The 17,394-nt window shown below is 46.5% G+C and overlaps 1 protein-coding gene and 1 pseudogene across 1 annotated transcript; both read right to left on the reverse strand.

Moving 5' to 3' along the window:
• Nucleotides 1-339: 339 nt before the first annotated feature.
• On the reverse strand, nucleotides 340-5,106 carry LOC125522623. The gene is given in 6 exon segments (XM_048687666.1): nucleotides 340-855; nucleotides 2,256-2,315; nucleotides 2,415-2,477; nucleotides 3,051-3,137; nucleotides 4,646-4,681; nucleotides 4,684-5,106. Coding segments are annotated over 6 exon segments (771 nt in total). The 5' UTR covers nucleotides 5,044-5,106; the 3' UTR covers nucleotides 340-690.
• Nucleotides 5,107-9,236: 4,130 nt separating this feature from the next.
• Nucleotides 9,237-15,484, reverse strand: LOC125519398 (annotated as a pseudogene).
• Nucleotides 15,485-17,394: the final 1,910 nt, after the last annotated feature.

Consider the following 17,394-nt stretch of genomic DNA (forward strand, 5'->3'; position numbering starts at 1 on the left):
TTGGAAGCTCTCCAGCCCGGGCTCCTATAGCGCGGCCTCTGCATACCGGATGCAGTTTCTGGGAAGAACACGGTCAAGTTTTCAAACTTCGTTCTGGAAGGCCTGGGCGCCTCCTCGCTGGAAATTCTTCATTTGGCTTGCACTGCAAGACAGGATCTGATGTGGTTGGGAGAATGGATATTTCTGTCTGTTGTGTATGCGCGTCCGTTGTGTATGTGCAACCTCGAGTCCATCGGTGCACCTTGTCTAATATTGCACCGTCGCGTTGGAAGTGGAGGCGCTAAACAAAATCGATACATTAAGAATATTTACGTATATTTTTTTAAGCTCCTATCCAAGTGCTTTGCGTTACCCTGCCTTTTTTCATCTTAAAAACTGGTAAACATTTCATCTTCCTCTGTAATCCTCTCGGGCGATTTACCCGTTTTTTTATCGGAGATCGCACCCTCGCGATTACCCTGTAAACTGTGCTCGCAACCTACCTTAAAACGCACAGTCAAAACTAAACGAAAGAAGAAGAAAAAAAAGCTAAGGTAACAAGACCGGTTCCTCTGCCTCCCTGCCAGCAGGCACGATCAGAGAACAGGCCTTCCAGCCCCAGATTCAGCTTCCTCCCCTATACACGGTTAATGAACTTGTCAGGTAAGCCGTCAGGCGCCACCACCGGAGATGGACTGAGTTCCCGAGCCATCAGGGAACCGCCGCTGGTGCATCGGCGACATCCTGCGCCGGAATGTTGAGGTCAGGGAGCTCGAAGCCGCCACCAGCTTGCTGCGGCTTCCTTTGCCGCCGCTCCTCCTCCTCGGACCCGGTCCTCTTCCGCTTGCTTGAGGAGGATGAATGCTCCAGCCTTGTCTGTAACATTGTTCAGAAGGAAAATGTGAGTGCAAGCTTCACGCAAAGACATCGTTTCAAAAACTTTCAGTTCGTCTAGCGAACCAACACCCGGATCAACAGCGACAGACCGGGCTCGGAAACCTAGAGGGAAATTCAGAAGAAAAAAACAGTCCGGATGGACAGCGTTTTATTCATTCAACGGCACTAATTAACTTGGCAAGGGAGAGGCACGGCGTACCCATAAGTGGTTAGTGGTTTACATTAGCAGGGGCCAGGATGTTGGCCATGCTAGACAAGAGGAGAGCCCGGAGAAAGCAAATCAAAAGCAGGGGCCATTTCAGTGGGTTGGGCCGGCCTAAACATATTGCCACCGCAGTGCAACTTGTTCGTCCAGCCATGGGTGTGGTGACACTGTACACGCCACACGGCCACCCACAGCGCCGTGGCTGACGACGAGGATGGTGCGTACGTACACCATGCCCCATGGATTATATAGTAAGTGCGGCGGCTCTGCTGGCCGCAGGGCATTAAAGAAGGGCACGGGATCGTCGTGCCCGGCCAGGCAGGTGCGCGCAGATCCATTTGCTTGCTTGCAGGTTAGCTAGGATCGTCGGTGGCAACCTGGCATTCTTTATCGCAAAGGATTCTGTTCTGGACAGCGTACGTGCGGCCAGTGAACACCAAGCAAGACCTCCACCTACTGCTAAATTACTGTGCATCCATTTTCGCACACAGCACGCCCAAGTAGTACACACACACTCAAGTATCCAACCTACCATTGGGGCAAAGGGGATCAGAGCTTCCAATTCGGAATACAAAATGGCATGCGTTCAGTTCAGAAAGTAACCGATAACGGAGCAGGAATTCCGGCTCATGGCATCGCTGAGGCCTTTAAACTGTCAGCATATTCCAACCCAACCGGACCCATGGACAGCGACGCCACCTCAAGACGAAGACGACGACAGAAACCCACGTCTAAACCTGCCTGCCTAAAGCTTATCCGGACGGCACCGGTCGCACTCAGTTTTCTCCCAAGGACAACAACAACGGTGGTTGAGAGAGATGGTTGCGACCATCAAATCAAACCCAAAATCGTGCTACGAACCACATCACGGAGAGATCAAGGCAGGACCCACCCAGTGGTGTGGTGCCCCGCTGGGAGGCTCAGGACGGTCTTTTTTTCATTGTTATTCTTTTGCCATCGATTCACTCACTCACTTGTGCTTTAAGGCTGCTCTTCCATGCAATGCAAGTGGAGGCGCCCAAGCTATTTATCTTTCTTTCTTCATGCTTATGATTGCCCACTCGGCGGAGTACATATCCCACCCAAGCCAGAAGCATCTATCTATGCTACGCAATGGACACGGCAGGAGAAGTTAAGATTGGTATGATGGTGCGCGTGAGGGAGTGTCACTCACCTCTAGCCTGCCGTTCTCCTTGGACAGCCCCGTGCAGGCCCTCTGCAGCGACTCCATCTCCTGTTCAAAGGAAAGCGAATAATAAGAACTTAGATGCAAATTTGTGTGAAATTAGCGACAGAATCTTCATAGAATGGGAAATGTACAAAAAGGTATTACCTGGCGAAGGCCGACGTTCTCCGCCGACAGGGACAGCACAAGCTGCTTCACCTCCGGGAGCCTCTGCAGCAAATCACAGCACAGCACAAGTTCAGGCCAGATCAAGCAGCCCAAAAAAGCTAATCTATTTTGCTCCTTCATCATTTCTCTATGAGCAATCTGATGCAATGGGTCATGAGTTGGGACATCGATCCCACTGGGACAGGACCGGACCGGACCGCCCATCCGGCGTTGATGATGTGAGGATCCTTTTGGGCAGGCAGAGGCACGCAGCTTTGTTGCCTTTCCTGCCCTTTGGACGCCAAGCACTCTCTCTCTCTCCATCTTCGATTCCAATGGCAGCAAGCGGTTGCACCACACGCTTTATTCCACCAGGCCAAGCTACTAAAAACAATTAAGAATGCCAGCCATTTGAACAGCCTCGCTTCTCCTACGACCGACTCCGTCTGCGTGGACTGTGCCCAACTGCTGACGCGGCGTAGGAATAGGACGGAAACCCGACTAGCAAAAGTCTAAAACTACATTCAAATGCTGAAAAATGCTTTGCCTATATATGTAAACATGCCGTTGTACAGCTGCACTACGGCTAGCCAAACTTGCTTTCAATGTATGGTAGAGAGCGAGTGTCAAACTTACCATCTTCTTCCGCGACCTCTGGCCGGCGGTGCGGGCCGGCGGCACCGGCAGGATCAACGTGCGCCGAGCTCCCCCGGCAGAGCCCACCTACAGCAACAGCAGCGGCAGAAGAAGAGTAGTTAGAAGATCAGTTGTTAGCTAGGATAAGCTGCTGGTGCTGGTAGGAGGAAGGAAGAAGGAAGAAAGCGAGAGTGGAACCAACCAACGACCCACAAAGAAAGCAACAGCAGGGGACACACCTTCTTTTATTAAAAGAAGAAAGGAAACCGGAGGAAGGCATGGAAGGAATGATGATGATGATGGATGAGCCGGCCGGCCAAACTAACTCCCGCCCAACAATGCACCGGCCGGCCCGTCCAACGTCCATACCCCGCGAATGCATGCATTTGTACCACCAAATCACGTGGAACGCATTAGGGTGTTGATTTTTGAATATGTCGATCGGCAGTGCGTCAACACCAACGACCACCTGCTCACCTGTCATTCCTATCTACACACTTGGAGTTTTTGAAATACATTTTTTAATAGATAGAGAAATGGTTTCTCTTCGACGGGGACAATGACGTGTGGGGCCTGTGCGAGGCCATGCAGGTACGGTTTGGGAAAGCGTTAAGTGTACCGCGTGCGTCACCAACCGAAAGGCGTCGTGGGGGCTGCTGGCGCTGGCGGTACACGTGGCGGGAGGCAAGTGGCCGTGACAGGCCGTATCTAGCACCGTCGCCCCCGCCTCCGTGTCCGGCGGCACGGCCATGCATGTCCGCGACACGCCGTAGGCAGCGCGCGACGCGGGCACACGGCCTAGCCAATCGGCGGGGGCCACGTGGAGCCCTCCGACCACCAAACGCCGACGCGCCGGTTTGACGCCGAGAGTCCCAAGTCCCAACTGCCTGCCACCGCGGCGCGAGGAGAAAAATCCAAACGCACGCAAGGATAAATGACCACACTGCCCTCACGAAGGACTGTGGTTTGGGGAAAGGCGTGAAAGCTCGTGGTGAGGAGTCGGATCCCCACGCCACCGCACCAACCGCTGTGAATTGCCACGGAAGGAGCTGCATGAGTGTTGCAGGCTAGCACACGACACGTACTAGTACCGTAGAATGGAACGGAATGGCCATGGCGATAAAAAAAATAAGAAGCCATTGACATGTATTTCTACTGCGAATTAAGTAGGGGGGCGTGGTGGTTTGACATTCAGAGCTGACGCCCGTCAATTGGACTTTTGATGCGAGGACGATGGATCTGTGGAACAAGAAGCGGGGTGTCTGGAGTTCGACGGAAGAAAACATGCGAGAGAAAAGGTAACGGAAAAAGATAAAAGATGTGAGAAAAGGTCAGGCGAACAAAAAGCGGGTGAGGTGCGGAGGAAAAGCGATGTTTCATCGCCAAGTCATCCACCGTTGCCGTTGCTCTTCCCCTCCCTCTCTCGGTGGTGACCCCGTGGAGGGGTAGTTTCGTCCGTGCCAAACGAACGAACGGAAAGCACGCAAAGCAGGCAGGCAGCCAACCACGAGAAAGGAGACAGACAGGAGAAAGAATGGAGGGGAAGAAGAAAGCAGCAACTGCAGATGGGGACGCGCGCGCGCTCGCCTACGTACCTTGGCCAGGGAGGAAGAAGCTGGGGCGGCGGTGGGTGTGACCACGGCGTGCCCGCGGCGGTGGCCAGGGGCGAGCAGAAGGCGCCGTCCTCGCCGCCGCTGGTGGACGCGCCGGAGCCGGACCCGCCGCTGTAGTCGAGCGGAGACGCGGGGCTGCCGCGGGCCCATCGCCCCTTGTTCTTGTTGGCCGCGGAGCCAGAGCGCGACGACCGCGTCCGCTTCCCCCGCGCAACCGCCGGCCAGGCCGTCTCCTCCTTCGCCGCGGCTTCGGACGACGGCGGCCCGCTGGCCTTCCAGGGCGGCGTCCACCCGGCGAGGTCGGCCGCGCGGAGCGAGCAGATGATGCCCGCCGCCTCGGCCACCGCCACAGCAACACATCCCTCGGCGTCCTCCGTCATGGCGTCCGGTGAGTGGACAGCAGAGGGAAGAAGGGAAGAGGCAGGCAGGCAGGCGATGGGTGGGAAGGTGGACTGGAAATGAGGGGGGCGTGCGTGGAGTGGAACGGAGGCCAACCAACGCCACGCCGTGGCGTCCCTTTTAAATGGCCCGAATAATAATTAGAAGCGCGGAATGGCCGTCGGCCCCACCCCTCTCCACTCCTCTCTCCTACGGGCTGCGGCACCTACGGGACGCGCCGCGCGGGCCGCCACGTCCTCCTCCTACCCCGCGTCACTCTGGACTATAGAGGACCGACGCCGCTTACCGGTGGGGCCCCGCATGTCAGCGAAATGGACGGTATGGTGCGTCCGAACTGGCTTTCTTTCGACGCCGACGACGTGGATGGGCGCCGACCGGGCACTGTGCAGGCGAGGGGATGACCGGCGAGGTGGGACCGTGGGGTCAGTGGGTGAGGAGGGCAGGGTAAAGTCAAGGCGTAGGAGGCAAGACAGCAGCACGGCACGGGTGTGCTTGGAGGAGAAGGTGGTAGTGGAGGCCTCGCTCTTGGTTTCCGCACAGCGATCTACAAAAGCGGCTGCCGGCGGTGATCGGGGGGGAGAGGAAAGAAATGCCCAGTGGCAGTCAGAATGCGTTCCTTCCGTATAGCTCGTGCAAGCTGCTGTGCCGCCTGATTCCATTTCTTTCTTTTTTACTCATTTCCAGCACCAAAAGAGCGCTTCCGTTGCTCTCTTGTGTCCTTCGGGATGGCGCACCGAGTACATCGAACCAAATGTAATTATGCTACTAGTACCGTCTTGTTTTTCGAGGGGATACTAGTACCGTCTCATGCATGTTGTAAATCATCTTCTAGGGAGGCTGAGCAACCCATGTGTTCTCCTGCTCACCTGGGTCTGATTACGCATGTGTAATACGCTTCGGCATATTCACGATGTTTGTAAAACATCTTCTTTCTTATCCGTAAGTTTTCATCGGAGAACAAGACATGGTCATTGGTGGCGTATCTTTTATAAACACAGTACAGACATAGACGGCCATATATACACACATACACTTAATTGGTGGCGTATCTTGTGGTGGGTTGCTTGATTTTGGTCTAGCTTTTATGCGGACGATGCTACATTCTTCATCAATCCAGTGAGGGAGGATCTTATTGCTACGATGCACGGCATTCTCCGGCTATTTGGGAGTGCTTCTGGGTTGAAAACAAACATGGCAAAGTTGGTGGCCTACCCCCATTTCCTGCTTGAATATGAATATGCAACCTATATTGGCTGAGTTTGGGATTATGCTGGAGAATCTCCCATGCCAGTACTTGGGGCTATCTTCGGGAGTCAGAAAGCCAAAAAGAGTTTAGGTTCAACCTACAATCCACAAAATTGTAGGCAAATTGACTCTGAGAAAAGGTAGGTATCTTAATAGGATGGGAAGGTTGGTTTATGTCAAACTCGGTGATAACGGCAACAACTACATATTTCTTCACTGCCTTTCCACTAGACAAATGGCTTATCAAAAAAGTGGACAAGCTGCGAAGAAATTTTCTTTGGGAGGCGGGCGATGCAAATATTGATGGGAAAAGCCTGGTAAACTGAAAGCAAGTTTGCTCACTGAAAAATATGATGGTTTGGGTGTCAAGAACATTGAATGCTTCAGTCGAGCCCTAAGGATGAGATGGGAGGAGTTCCGGTGGGATGAGGCGGACAGGCCAGGGAAGGGCACAATGACACCTTGTCATGTGACAGACAAACATTTTTTCTCGAGCTGCACTAAGATTCAGCTGGGGGGCGGTCTCTCTTCCCTCGCAAAAATAAAAAAGAAAGCCATCTCTCTTTTGGAGTACAAACTTTATTTAAAAAATCAATAAAAAATCCACATCACTTGGCATGAGTGGTAAGCTATATCAAAAAATAAAGTAAAATAACCCACAACAGAGTTTTGTGTTCAGTAAAAAGAAAGAAAGAGTCCACTCTGCCGCTGTCGATCCGGGGTCCCTTGTGACAAATTTTACAGACAAGGCTGGAGCATTCTTCCTCCTCGAGCAAGCGGAAGAGGATCCGGTCTCAAGAGGAGGAGCGGCATCAAATGAATGCACAGTAAGTTGGTGAGCATTCTGGCGGATTCGTGTTCCCCGACCTCAACATTCCAGCCCAAGACATGCGCCCGACGGACTAACAGTGGCTCCCTGAAGGCTCCGGTACCCAGACCATCTCCGATGGTGGTACCTGACGGCTAACCCGATAAATTTATTAACCGTGCATAGGGGAGGAAGCGAAAATCGGGATCTCTGACCGTGCGTGCTGACAGGGAAGAAGAGGTGCCGGTCTCATTACCTGAGCTGAGAAACTTTATTTTGTTTTGTTTAGTTGTGAGTTTTACCGCTGGCTTCTTCTGTACTCCCTCCATAAACTAATATAAAAGCGTTACAAACAACTTGATGAAAAGGCAGCATTTGGCAACATTGGAGCAAATTAACATGTCATACATGAAGTTTCATCTGTATACATTATGAACATTAGGAGGTACTTTGAGATTTGGATCAGGAATGACGTACGTGTTAACAGCTGAGGAGGGGCCTCACGCGGAAGGCCTTGACGGTGGTAAAAATAACGGATACACCCTTTTATAAAACATAAAAAGAGTATCCCACCTAATTTTGGTACCGGTCCCACCATTACTTTGTAATTTCATGTAATTTCACTCTCGTAACTCCTTGTAACTCTAATTTTATCACCGTCAGATTATAGAGCATGGACGGCCCCTAAAATCGCCAATCACCGTAACAGTTGTAATACATTATACATCTTTTTGAAATAATTTTTTTTGTATAGATTACATACATCATGACAATGTGATCTCAGGTGGTAATTAAAATCTCAAGGTTAAAACCCAAGAACCGTGCACAAAAGTGGAGGGCCCTTTGCAGGAACGGGAAATGGACCCAAAATAGCATATACTCCCTCCATTTTTAAATATTTGTCTTTCTAGAGATTTCAACAAGTGACTACATACAGAGCAAAATGAGCGAATCTAAATTCTAAGATATGTCTATATACATCCGTATGTGGTAATCTATTTAAAATCTCTAAAAAGACAAATATTTAGGAACGGAGGAGTATATGTTAAACAACAGTTGGCTTGCCGCCATTAAACAGTTGAACACTAAGCATCCTGCTACGATAGCATGCAGGTTCAGTGTTGGTTCAGATGGGGTGTCATCACTGAAGCCTGAAGATAGGCCTCAGACAGGATCACAAGAGGTCAACAAACTCAGTGATAGCTATTCAACAGCTTATCAAGTGAAACACTATCCTTTCGCAAGAGGGCAACAAAAACATGGAATTGTATAATAGAAACATGACATGGTAAGCAAAAGCAAAGAAGAACAGTTTTATGGAATCTTCCAAAAGGTCTCTTTTTTATAAAATGAAATGCCTCCAAATAAACAAAGGAAACATCTAAAATAAACTATAATTAAAGTAAACATTTACATCGGAATGATGATGTGAACAAGATATAGGTCCTGTAACAGACTTAAATGGAATTAATAGTATAAAATTATAAATTCGGCACTGATTGATTATTTTTCTGAATAAGTTTCTATAAGAATGCATTTTTCTAGTGTTTCATCACATCTCACATCGATATGGCCTTGGTAGCTTAGCTAACCACTGCTTTGAGAAGGCATAATAGGAAAAGTGTACAATAAAACTGCTGGCCAAAAGAGCAAAACATCTTAGAGAATGCTAGTGATCAGGCATGGCCGAAAACATATACGTTGAAACTTGCCCTTGTCCAAAAGATCTCTCATAACTTAAGAAAAAGAGAAACTAATCTCACATTGTTATGGTCGCAACATTAATTGTAAGTGTGCTGAAGCTGAACAAATTACTGTGCACACGGCGGCAGACCTGGGAGACAAGGAAAAAAACGGATGTTGCAGCACATAAAGATTCCCGGGAGAACAAAACAACCAGAAGAAATCAAAGCAAAGGCACAACAACAATGATTCCCATGATCAACCAATCCTTTGACAGTCTCCAGGAACTTCAGTGCATATAGCAGATTCAGTTTAAACTTTAAACTCAAAAGTTTCCAGCATTCCTTTGAGACAAGAAAGACGCTTTATTTGGCACGCTCTGCTGCAATATAAGGGATACTGAATTAAGTATATGAAAGCTAACCCGCAGCGATCATACTATATTTTGCGAGCCTTCGCAGCTTTCTCCCATATATCAATAAAGATAGTAGGGCATGTTCTTTTCAGGTGCTCATACCCTACACTATTCATCACATCATCTATTCTATCCAAAGAGTTGATAAATCCAAAGCAAGCCTCTTTGAGCTTGCTGCAATGATGCTGGTCCGCAAGAGCTAACGTGGCCGCCGCAGTCTTGGCATCAAGAAACTCGGAAATTTTTCTCTCACACATCAACTTCATCCTTCCCTTGACATACCTATCTGCAGCCACGAGCAAATGCCTGACCATTTCTTCTTCATCATCATCATGGAGGTCGTCCATGGGAGGCAACTCATCTATGTAGATGAAGTGAAGCAGTGCTTTGAAAACAGCGGGTTCCATGTCTTCAATGGTTATGCTCTGCCCCTGCCCGCACTTATCCCTCATCGGCCCGTAGAGCTCCGCTTTGAATACCGGCGACCGCATTGCGAGGACGATCTTATGGGCAGTGAAAACCTCATCTTTGACCTTGAAAGACACATCCGATTCCTCTGTCGCATCCATCAAACTTCTAAGATCGTGCAACAAGTCTGAAGGCGGCACTTGGATATATATTAAAGCTCATGCCGGTCTTCCGCATCTGTGCCTCCTTCAACTTGATAACAGTGATGTCACACTTAATGAGAAGGATGTCGTCGGGGATGTACAAGTACGCCGACCCTTCGATCTGGCTCCTCCTCACGAACATGGAATGGTACAAGCAGGATAGGACAACACTAGAGGGGTTGCGGAACACCACAGGCGCCGTAGGTTTTGGCCATGTGAAGTTCGGTGGCGACGGCCGTGTGGCCTGCTCGATCAGCGTCAGATCGTACAGCGCCCTCACCTCCGCGTCCTTGCTCAGGAGCTCGAGGAAGACGGCGACGAGGTCCTTGCTGCCCTCCGTGTAGCCGTCTGGGTAGTAGCTGAGGCGCCAGTCGTAGCCGCCGACGGCGAAGGGGGCGGACTGGATGACCTTGCCGACGCCGAGGCCCTTCCACAGGCTGTAGCCCTCGATCTTGAACACGTGGTCGCCCCGCGCCTTCTCCGGGGTGCAGGTCGAGATCGTCGAGATTGCTGGTCTCTCTGGGCTGGGTGGAGAGAGAAATTAAGCGCCGCGGGCGGCGGTGTCGATGGGAGCAGCGGGGTAGGCGAACGGCGCCGTGGAGGATCTGAATGCGCTGCGGGGCGGTGGCCGCACGACGAGGGGAATGATGGGTGGAGCGGGCTGGGAGAACGGCGCCTAGGAGGATTTGCTGATTCGCGAGGCGACGGTTTTGGAGTTTGGACTGCGCAAAAATGGGTAATTTGGGGAAAGTGCTCGGCCCACGCCACCTGAAGCACGGCGACCGCTGTTGATAGTCGGCGGATGCTATGGGTGTGTTTGGATTGCAACCAATAGCAACCATACCAAAAAATTGGTAAGCCCACAAAAATTGGTGAGCGTTTGGATAGTAGCCAAAATTTTGGCTCGCCGCACGCGCCCACGACTGACCAGTCCGATTCTTTGCCAACGCGAGGGCGAGTTGATGGCGTGGAAAAGCTGCGCCAAAAAATTGACAACTCCCTCGCCCAAAGAGACCCGCTTAATTATTGCAACGATTAAAACTACTCCCTCTTTCTCAGTTTAGAGGGCGTGCACGTACCCCTAGGTTGTCAATTTGACCAACCTAATACAAGTCATATATTATAAAAATTATACCAACATAAACTTCAGATGTTCTATTTTCAAAAGGTATAATTTTTGTGTTATATAGTTTATATTAGGGTGATAAATTGACAACTTAGGTATACGCGTAGGACTTGTAAACTGTGACGGAGGGAGTAGCGATTTAATCTGGAAATGTATTTATTGGTCCGCATATCTCTCTGCAACTTCCTAATCTGGTGGTACATACTCCTTTTTTGGCTCAACTAACCGGCAGGTGCATGCAGCAAGACAGGTACTTACCAAAAATATTAGCATCCGTTGTTTAGATCGACCATAATCCCTTGCAAACTGCACCTAATTTGTTTATTATTACGGCCCCAGAGCAGCCCTAACTCATACAACTAATCCTGAATTTGCCTTACAAAAACTAATCCTGAATGTCCTAAATAAAAACTACTTCTGAAACCTTTTTTCTTTCAGCGTATTGTAGCTGATTAAAAAAGTTACGTGTCACATTTTTTTATCGACAATAGATAAAATGAATGGATTAATCGTAAGTCCCAAACTTTGTTACTGTATGTTTAGTTGGCAGCAAACCAAATGGCAGCTTCACTGATTTTGCCAAATAATTGGTAGGTACAATGGATCTAAACCAAACAAGGATAACTTGTCAATTTTTTGGTCATGCCCTAGCTTTGGTCATGCCAAAAAATTGATGGGGCTAACTGGGGCATAAACCAAACACACCCTATATCTCGCTTGTAGGGAGACTACCATCCGCGCCTTGCCAGAATGGCTCGCACATATGGGCCGGCCCCTTAGCGTTGTCGCTTGCTCATTCAGTCGTTTGCCGGAGCAACTAACATGAGAGCAACTAGTTAACGGGAGCGCAACGATCAGAGCCACTTAGCGCGCTCTCAGCCATTCGCCACGTGTCGCGTTCTGGATGCTCCCTCCGGATTTTATTTCTTTATTTTTCCGCACGCGTTTTTGACTTTTTAAACGGTTTTTTTCGGGGTTTTTTCGACGTTTTGGTTTTCCCCCAGTCTTCCTTAGCTTTTCGATCAAAATATTTTTTTGGAAAAAAATAACTTTTTTGCATGAAAAACGCGTTTTTTTTTCTTTCGTGAAAGTCATGGTTTTTCTTCCGCGAGAGTCACGGTTGTGCTTTAGCGAGAGTCACGGCCGGTGCCTTTCGGAAAGGAAAAAAAACGCGTTTTCTGTCTTTTCTTTTGCGAGAGTCACGGTTTTGCTTCGGCGACAGGCACGGTTGTGCTTCCGCGAGAGCCACGGCCGTGCCTCTCAGAAAGGGAAAAACAAAACACGTTTTTTGTTTTTTTTCTTGTGCGAGAGTCACGGTTTTGCTTCCGCAAAAGGCACGGTTGTGCTTTTGCGAGAGTCACGGCCGTGCCTTTCGGAAAGGGAAAAAATACGTGTTTTCTGTTTTTTCTAAGAGCCACGGTTGTGCTTTTCGCGAGAGTCATGGACGCGCCTCTCGAAAACGAAAAAAACGCGTTTTTTTTTCACGAGAGTCACGGTTTTGCTTCCACGAGAGGCACGGTTGTGATTTCGCGAGAGGCACGGGCGTGTCTCTTTAGGAAAGGAAAAAAATGCGCTCCCGGTTAGGTTTTTCCGTCCGGTTTTTTTCGTGAAAAAAAGTTCGTCAAAACCTATCAACACGGGATCTAGTTTTGAAGATCTCGACGCGAGAAATCTAATGGTGAAAATGGTTCGAAATTTGGACGTACGGTTTAAGAGATAAAACGTTTTGAATAAATGGATGTACGAAAAAAAAAGAGAAAACTCTCAGGTTGCGACAAGTGGCGTGCTGCATGTCCGCCACTTGTCGCGACCTCGAAAGGTGGAGTGTTCTTCGCAACGAGTACTTCTTAATTAGTGATTTCGCTAACACTTGGCGTGCTCTCAGCCGTTTCATATGTCCCGTGCTGAGTGTTTTCTTGGGGATTTGTTTTTTTACTTACGCGTTTTTGGGTTTCAAATATTTTGTTTTGGCTTTTCGGCTTTGCCCGGTTTTCTTTAGGCTTTAGACAAAAAATATTAAAAATAAATTGTTTTCAGAAAAATGTGTTTTTTGCTTCTGCGAGAGATACATATTTGCTTGTCGTGAAAGCACAGCTGCACCTCTTGAAATATAAAAAACACATTTTTGCTTCTTGTGAAGGAACATGTTTTCTTCTGCGGGAAAAAAAGTGGAAAAAAACTCGTGCTTTTGGCTCGTTTCTTTCTTCCTTTTTTTCGTGGAATTTTTTTCTCGTCAAAACCTATTAACATGAGATCCAGTATGAAAGATCTCGACACGAGAAATCCAACCATGAAAACAGTTCGGGCTTTGGACACACGGTTTAAGAGATAAAATATTTTGAATAAACGAATCTACGAAAAAAGGAGAACTCCTAAGGTTGCATCCAGGTTTTTCTCCTTCTTTTCTCTTTATCTTTTTATTTTATTTTTCCTTTAGGTTTTCTTCTTTTTTCTTCTTCATTGGTTTCTGTTTTTCATCATTTTTCTTTTTGTATTCCACAATTTACACTGGGTTTTTCTTTTCTTTCGTATTTATATATTTTTTCTATCTTATTCGGCTTTTACTGGTTTTTTTTCTAGTTTTGTTTCCCTTGTCTTATAGGTTTATATAGGTTTTCTTTGCCATCTTTGTACACTTTCTGTATACAGCAGGAATAGTTTTTATATGCACGTATAACATTCTGAAAATACATAATTCATACTTAATCATATATTTTATATGTCAGCTTTTTTTCATAGACATTGTACACTTTTTTATACATTACGAACATTTTATATGTAAAACTTTAAAATTCTCCAAATTCATGATTAAATTTTTTTTATAACATATATTTTTTATTTCTACTTTTTCCATAGATATTCTACATTATTTGTATACATCATAAATATTTTTATTTACACGTTTAGCACTGTCCAACTACATGATTAACATTTTTAAACAAATATATTTTGATGTCTACTTTATTCGACACACATTGTATATATTTTTATACACCACAAACATTTTTTCTATACACATTTAATATTTTTTTAAATGCATGATAACATTGATTTTGTTAGAACCTATAATATTTTTATTTCAACTTTTTCCATAAGAATTGTACATTCTTTTTGTATCCGCCTGAAATGTTTTCTTCTATACACACTTAATTTTTTAATGCATGATTAATATTTTTCAATCATTTTTGAAAAATTATAGTATTTTTTATTTCTACTTTCTTCCGTACATATTGTATATTTTTGTATATATATTTTATACACCAGAACCATTTTTTTTGTTACACACTTAAAAAAATTATGCATGATTAACCTTTTTCAACTTTTGTATATAAAGTGTTTTTTATAATAGACATACTCAGAATATTTCAAAATATAATAGAAAGTAAAATAACATAAAATGAATGCAAAAAAATGAAAAGAAAAACTGAAAGAAATAAAGTGATGGAGGCCTGTGTCCGGGCTGGGTAGGCCCAACCAGGCGGCTACCTTCAGCAAGACGTCCTACTTTCTTGCTTGAAGCGAGACATAGGTGTGCCTGTAGGAGTTGTTGGATTTCTCCAAAGAAAAAGCACTACAAGAGTTGTTGGCTTTTCTCAAGAGCAGGTAGTGGCATGGTAAACAAATTACTGATGGCAATTGACAAATAAGTAGCGTTCATAACTATGATCATTCATGGCATAATCTTGTATGAGCATCACGTCCGTGACAAGTAGACCGTAATCGAACTGCATCTACTACTATTACTCTGCGCCAAAACCGCTATCGAGCATACATCTCAAGGTATTAAGTTTGCAAGAAACAAAGTAACACAATAAGCAAGATGACATGATGTAGACAAGAAGAAACCTAGCAATAAGATAAATCTCTGTCGTTTTGTCCTTAGTAGTAACAACACATCATGTGCCTTTGTCCCTTTTTGTGGAAGAGATCACCGTGAGATTGAACCCACTAATACGCACCACTCCCTCTAAAGAATTACCCATCTATCTTTCCTAGAGAAGACAAATAACTCATAAAGCATAAATAGCTACTCAATTATACAACAAAGAAACTTCATAAGATCCAATTACATTCGATGAACAATCTGATCATAAATCCACAAATCGTCAGATCCCAACAAGCACACCACAAAAATTACATCGGATTGATCTCAGAGGAGATTATTATATTGAAAATCAGAGAGAGAGAGAGAGAGAGAGAGAGAGAAGTCATCTAGCTACTACTATGGCCCAATAGGTCCTAAAGGAACTACTCACACATCATCATGGAGGCAGCAAGGTTGATGAAGAGGCCTCCTGTGGTGGTTTCCCCCTTTGACACAACACCGGAATATGGATATGTTGGAGATAATTTGTTGATGGGATCACTTTAGAACAGAGGCTTGCGGCGGCGATAATTTGTTTTCGGGTTTGCCTCTAAGGCTTTCGGGATATATGGGTATTTATAAGATAAGAATTAGCTAGGTCAAACAGAGGCTTAGGGACCCCACATGGGCAGGTGGCACGGCTACCCGCTTGCCGCGCTACCAGGCCATGTGGCTGCCTCATGGGTCCCCTCAATCTCCCATGAAGTTTCAAGGGTCTCTTATTGTCCAGAAAAAGTCGTCAAAAAATTTCATCGTGTTTGAACCATCCTAGGTATGGGTTTACCACGAAACCAAAAACAAGCAAAAAAACATGAAATGGCACTTGCAACTAAACTAATAAATTAGTCTAGTATATAATTATATACAAAGCATGCAAAAGTGATAATATAATAGAATTTAACAATAAAAGATTATGGATATGTTGGAGACATTTCACTTTTTTTCAACTACCAAAAGGGGTTCTGCAAAGACTGGACTATTTTAGATCCAAATTATTTTGGCAAGGAGACAGTGAAAATAAAAAATACAGACTGGCCAAATGGAACGTGGTATGTAGGCCGAAAGACCAAGTCGGCCTTCGAATTCATGACCTGCATGTGAAGAATGAGGCCCTACTTAGTAAATGATTGTTCAAACTTTTTATTGAGGATGACGTTTGGCAAACCATATTATGCAACAAGTATCTAGGCCAAAAAGAGGTGTCTTGGGTATATTGGAAACCTCGTGACTCACACCTTGGGCTGGCCTAATGGCTGCAAAGAAATATCTTTTTCGTTTTGGGTCTTTCGCGATAACAGATGGTCGGAGATTCGTTTCTGGGAATACCTGGCTAGGCAATGCCAGTCTTCGAGAACAATATCCAGCCTTGTACATTATTGCTCATGATAAGAATACCACTATTGCGCTGATGCTTAGTTCATACACGCCGAATATCTCGTTCAGGTGGGATTTGATTGGCCCCCGACTCATGTCATGGCATAACCTTTTATTCTGTGTGGATTCGATTAACTTGACACGAGACCAGGATGTGTTTCGCTGAAACCTTACTACATCGGCCTCGTTCACAGTAGAATCTATGCATTGTGCTCTCATGCATTCTGAGGTACCAACGAGAAGTGGCGGAGCTTGACAAAAAAGCGTGGGGGAGGGGGGGGGGGGGCAATTTTTTGTACTCATACCATTGGAACAAATCAATGTATACAACCACACATGGAAGGAATCAATGTCACATTGTGTGGGGGCGTGGCAGCCGGTGCCGACAACGGCCGGTAGGCCAGAGTTCATGCACTCGACAGCATGGACGAACACCCGCTAGTGGTGACGCCTAGCGCGCTCTTGACCCCCAGCCCCCACCTCCACCTCAGCGTCAGTGTCGTCTCCGACGGCACACTCAGCGCAGAGCTCCTCCTTGGCGACGGTGCCAGAGGCTTGAGAGTGTGCATAGGGATCGGCTGGTTGATGCTGGCCACTGGGGTAGCTCCTTCTGGGTGAGATGGAGCATAACACAACAACAGCCGAGCAGTACGTGCGTACGTTGATGCGTGAACATGGGCTTATGCATGCAACGTGGGTAAAGATGAGCCTTCCTACCTTCCTAACACAACAAGATGCAGGGCAGCAGTGGCCACTGGTACCTGATGAAAAGAAATTTTCCTAAAGTTAAAATCTTCATGTGGTATCTTCATATGCAAGTTTTACTAATCAAAAACAACCTCGCACGATACAACTGGATAGGGAGTAAGAAGTGTTGTTTTTGTACTAATGACAAGACAACCAAACACCTCTTTTTTCAATGCAATTGCCCATTCTACATGGCCAGTTATCCAAATAGCGTCAAATTTGTATCCGCCCATAAGTGTTGCCAATATTTTTGGTCATTGGTTGAATGGTATTTCAAATAGATTCAAAACGCTAACAAGGATGAGAGCGTATGCCTTACTTTGGTCGCTTTGGCTATATATGTAGAAATGATTTGGTTTTAATGACAAAAATGCCTCTCCTCTGCTGGTTATTTTCCGTTGTACGCATGTGGTCTACGCCACAAAGAACAGTGTCAACCGCTGTTCAAGGTGGTGTGT

This window comes from Triticum urartu, chromosome 7, assembly GCF_003073215.2.
Source record: "Triticum urartu cultivar G1812 chromosome 7, Tu2.1, whole genome shotgun sequence".
Lineage (NCBI taxonomy): Eukaryota > Viridiplantae > Streptophyta > Magnoliopsida > Poales > Poaceae > Triticum > Triticum urartu.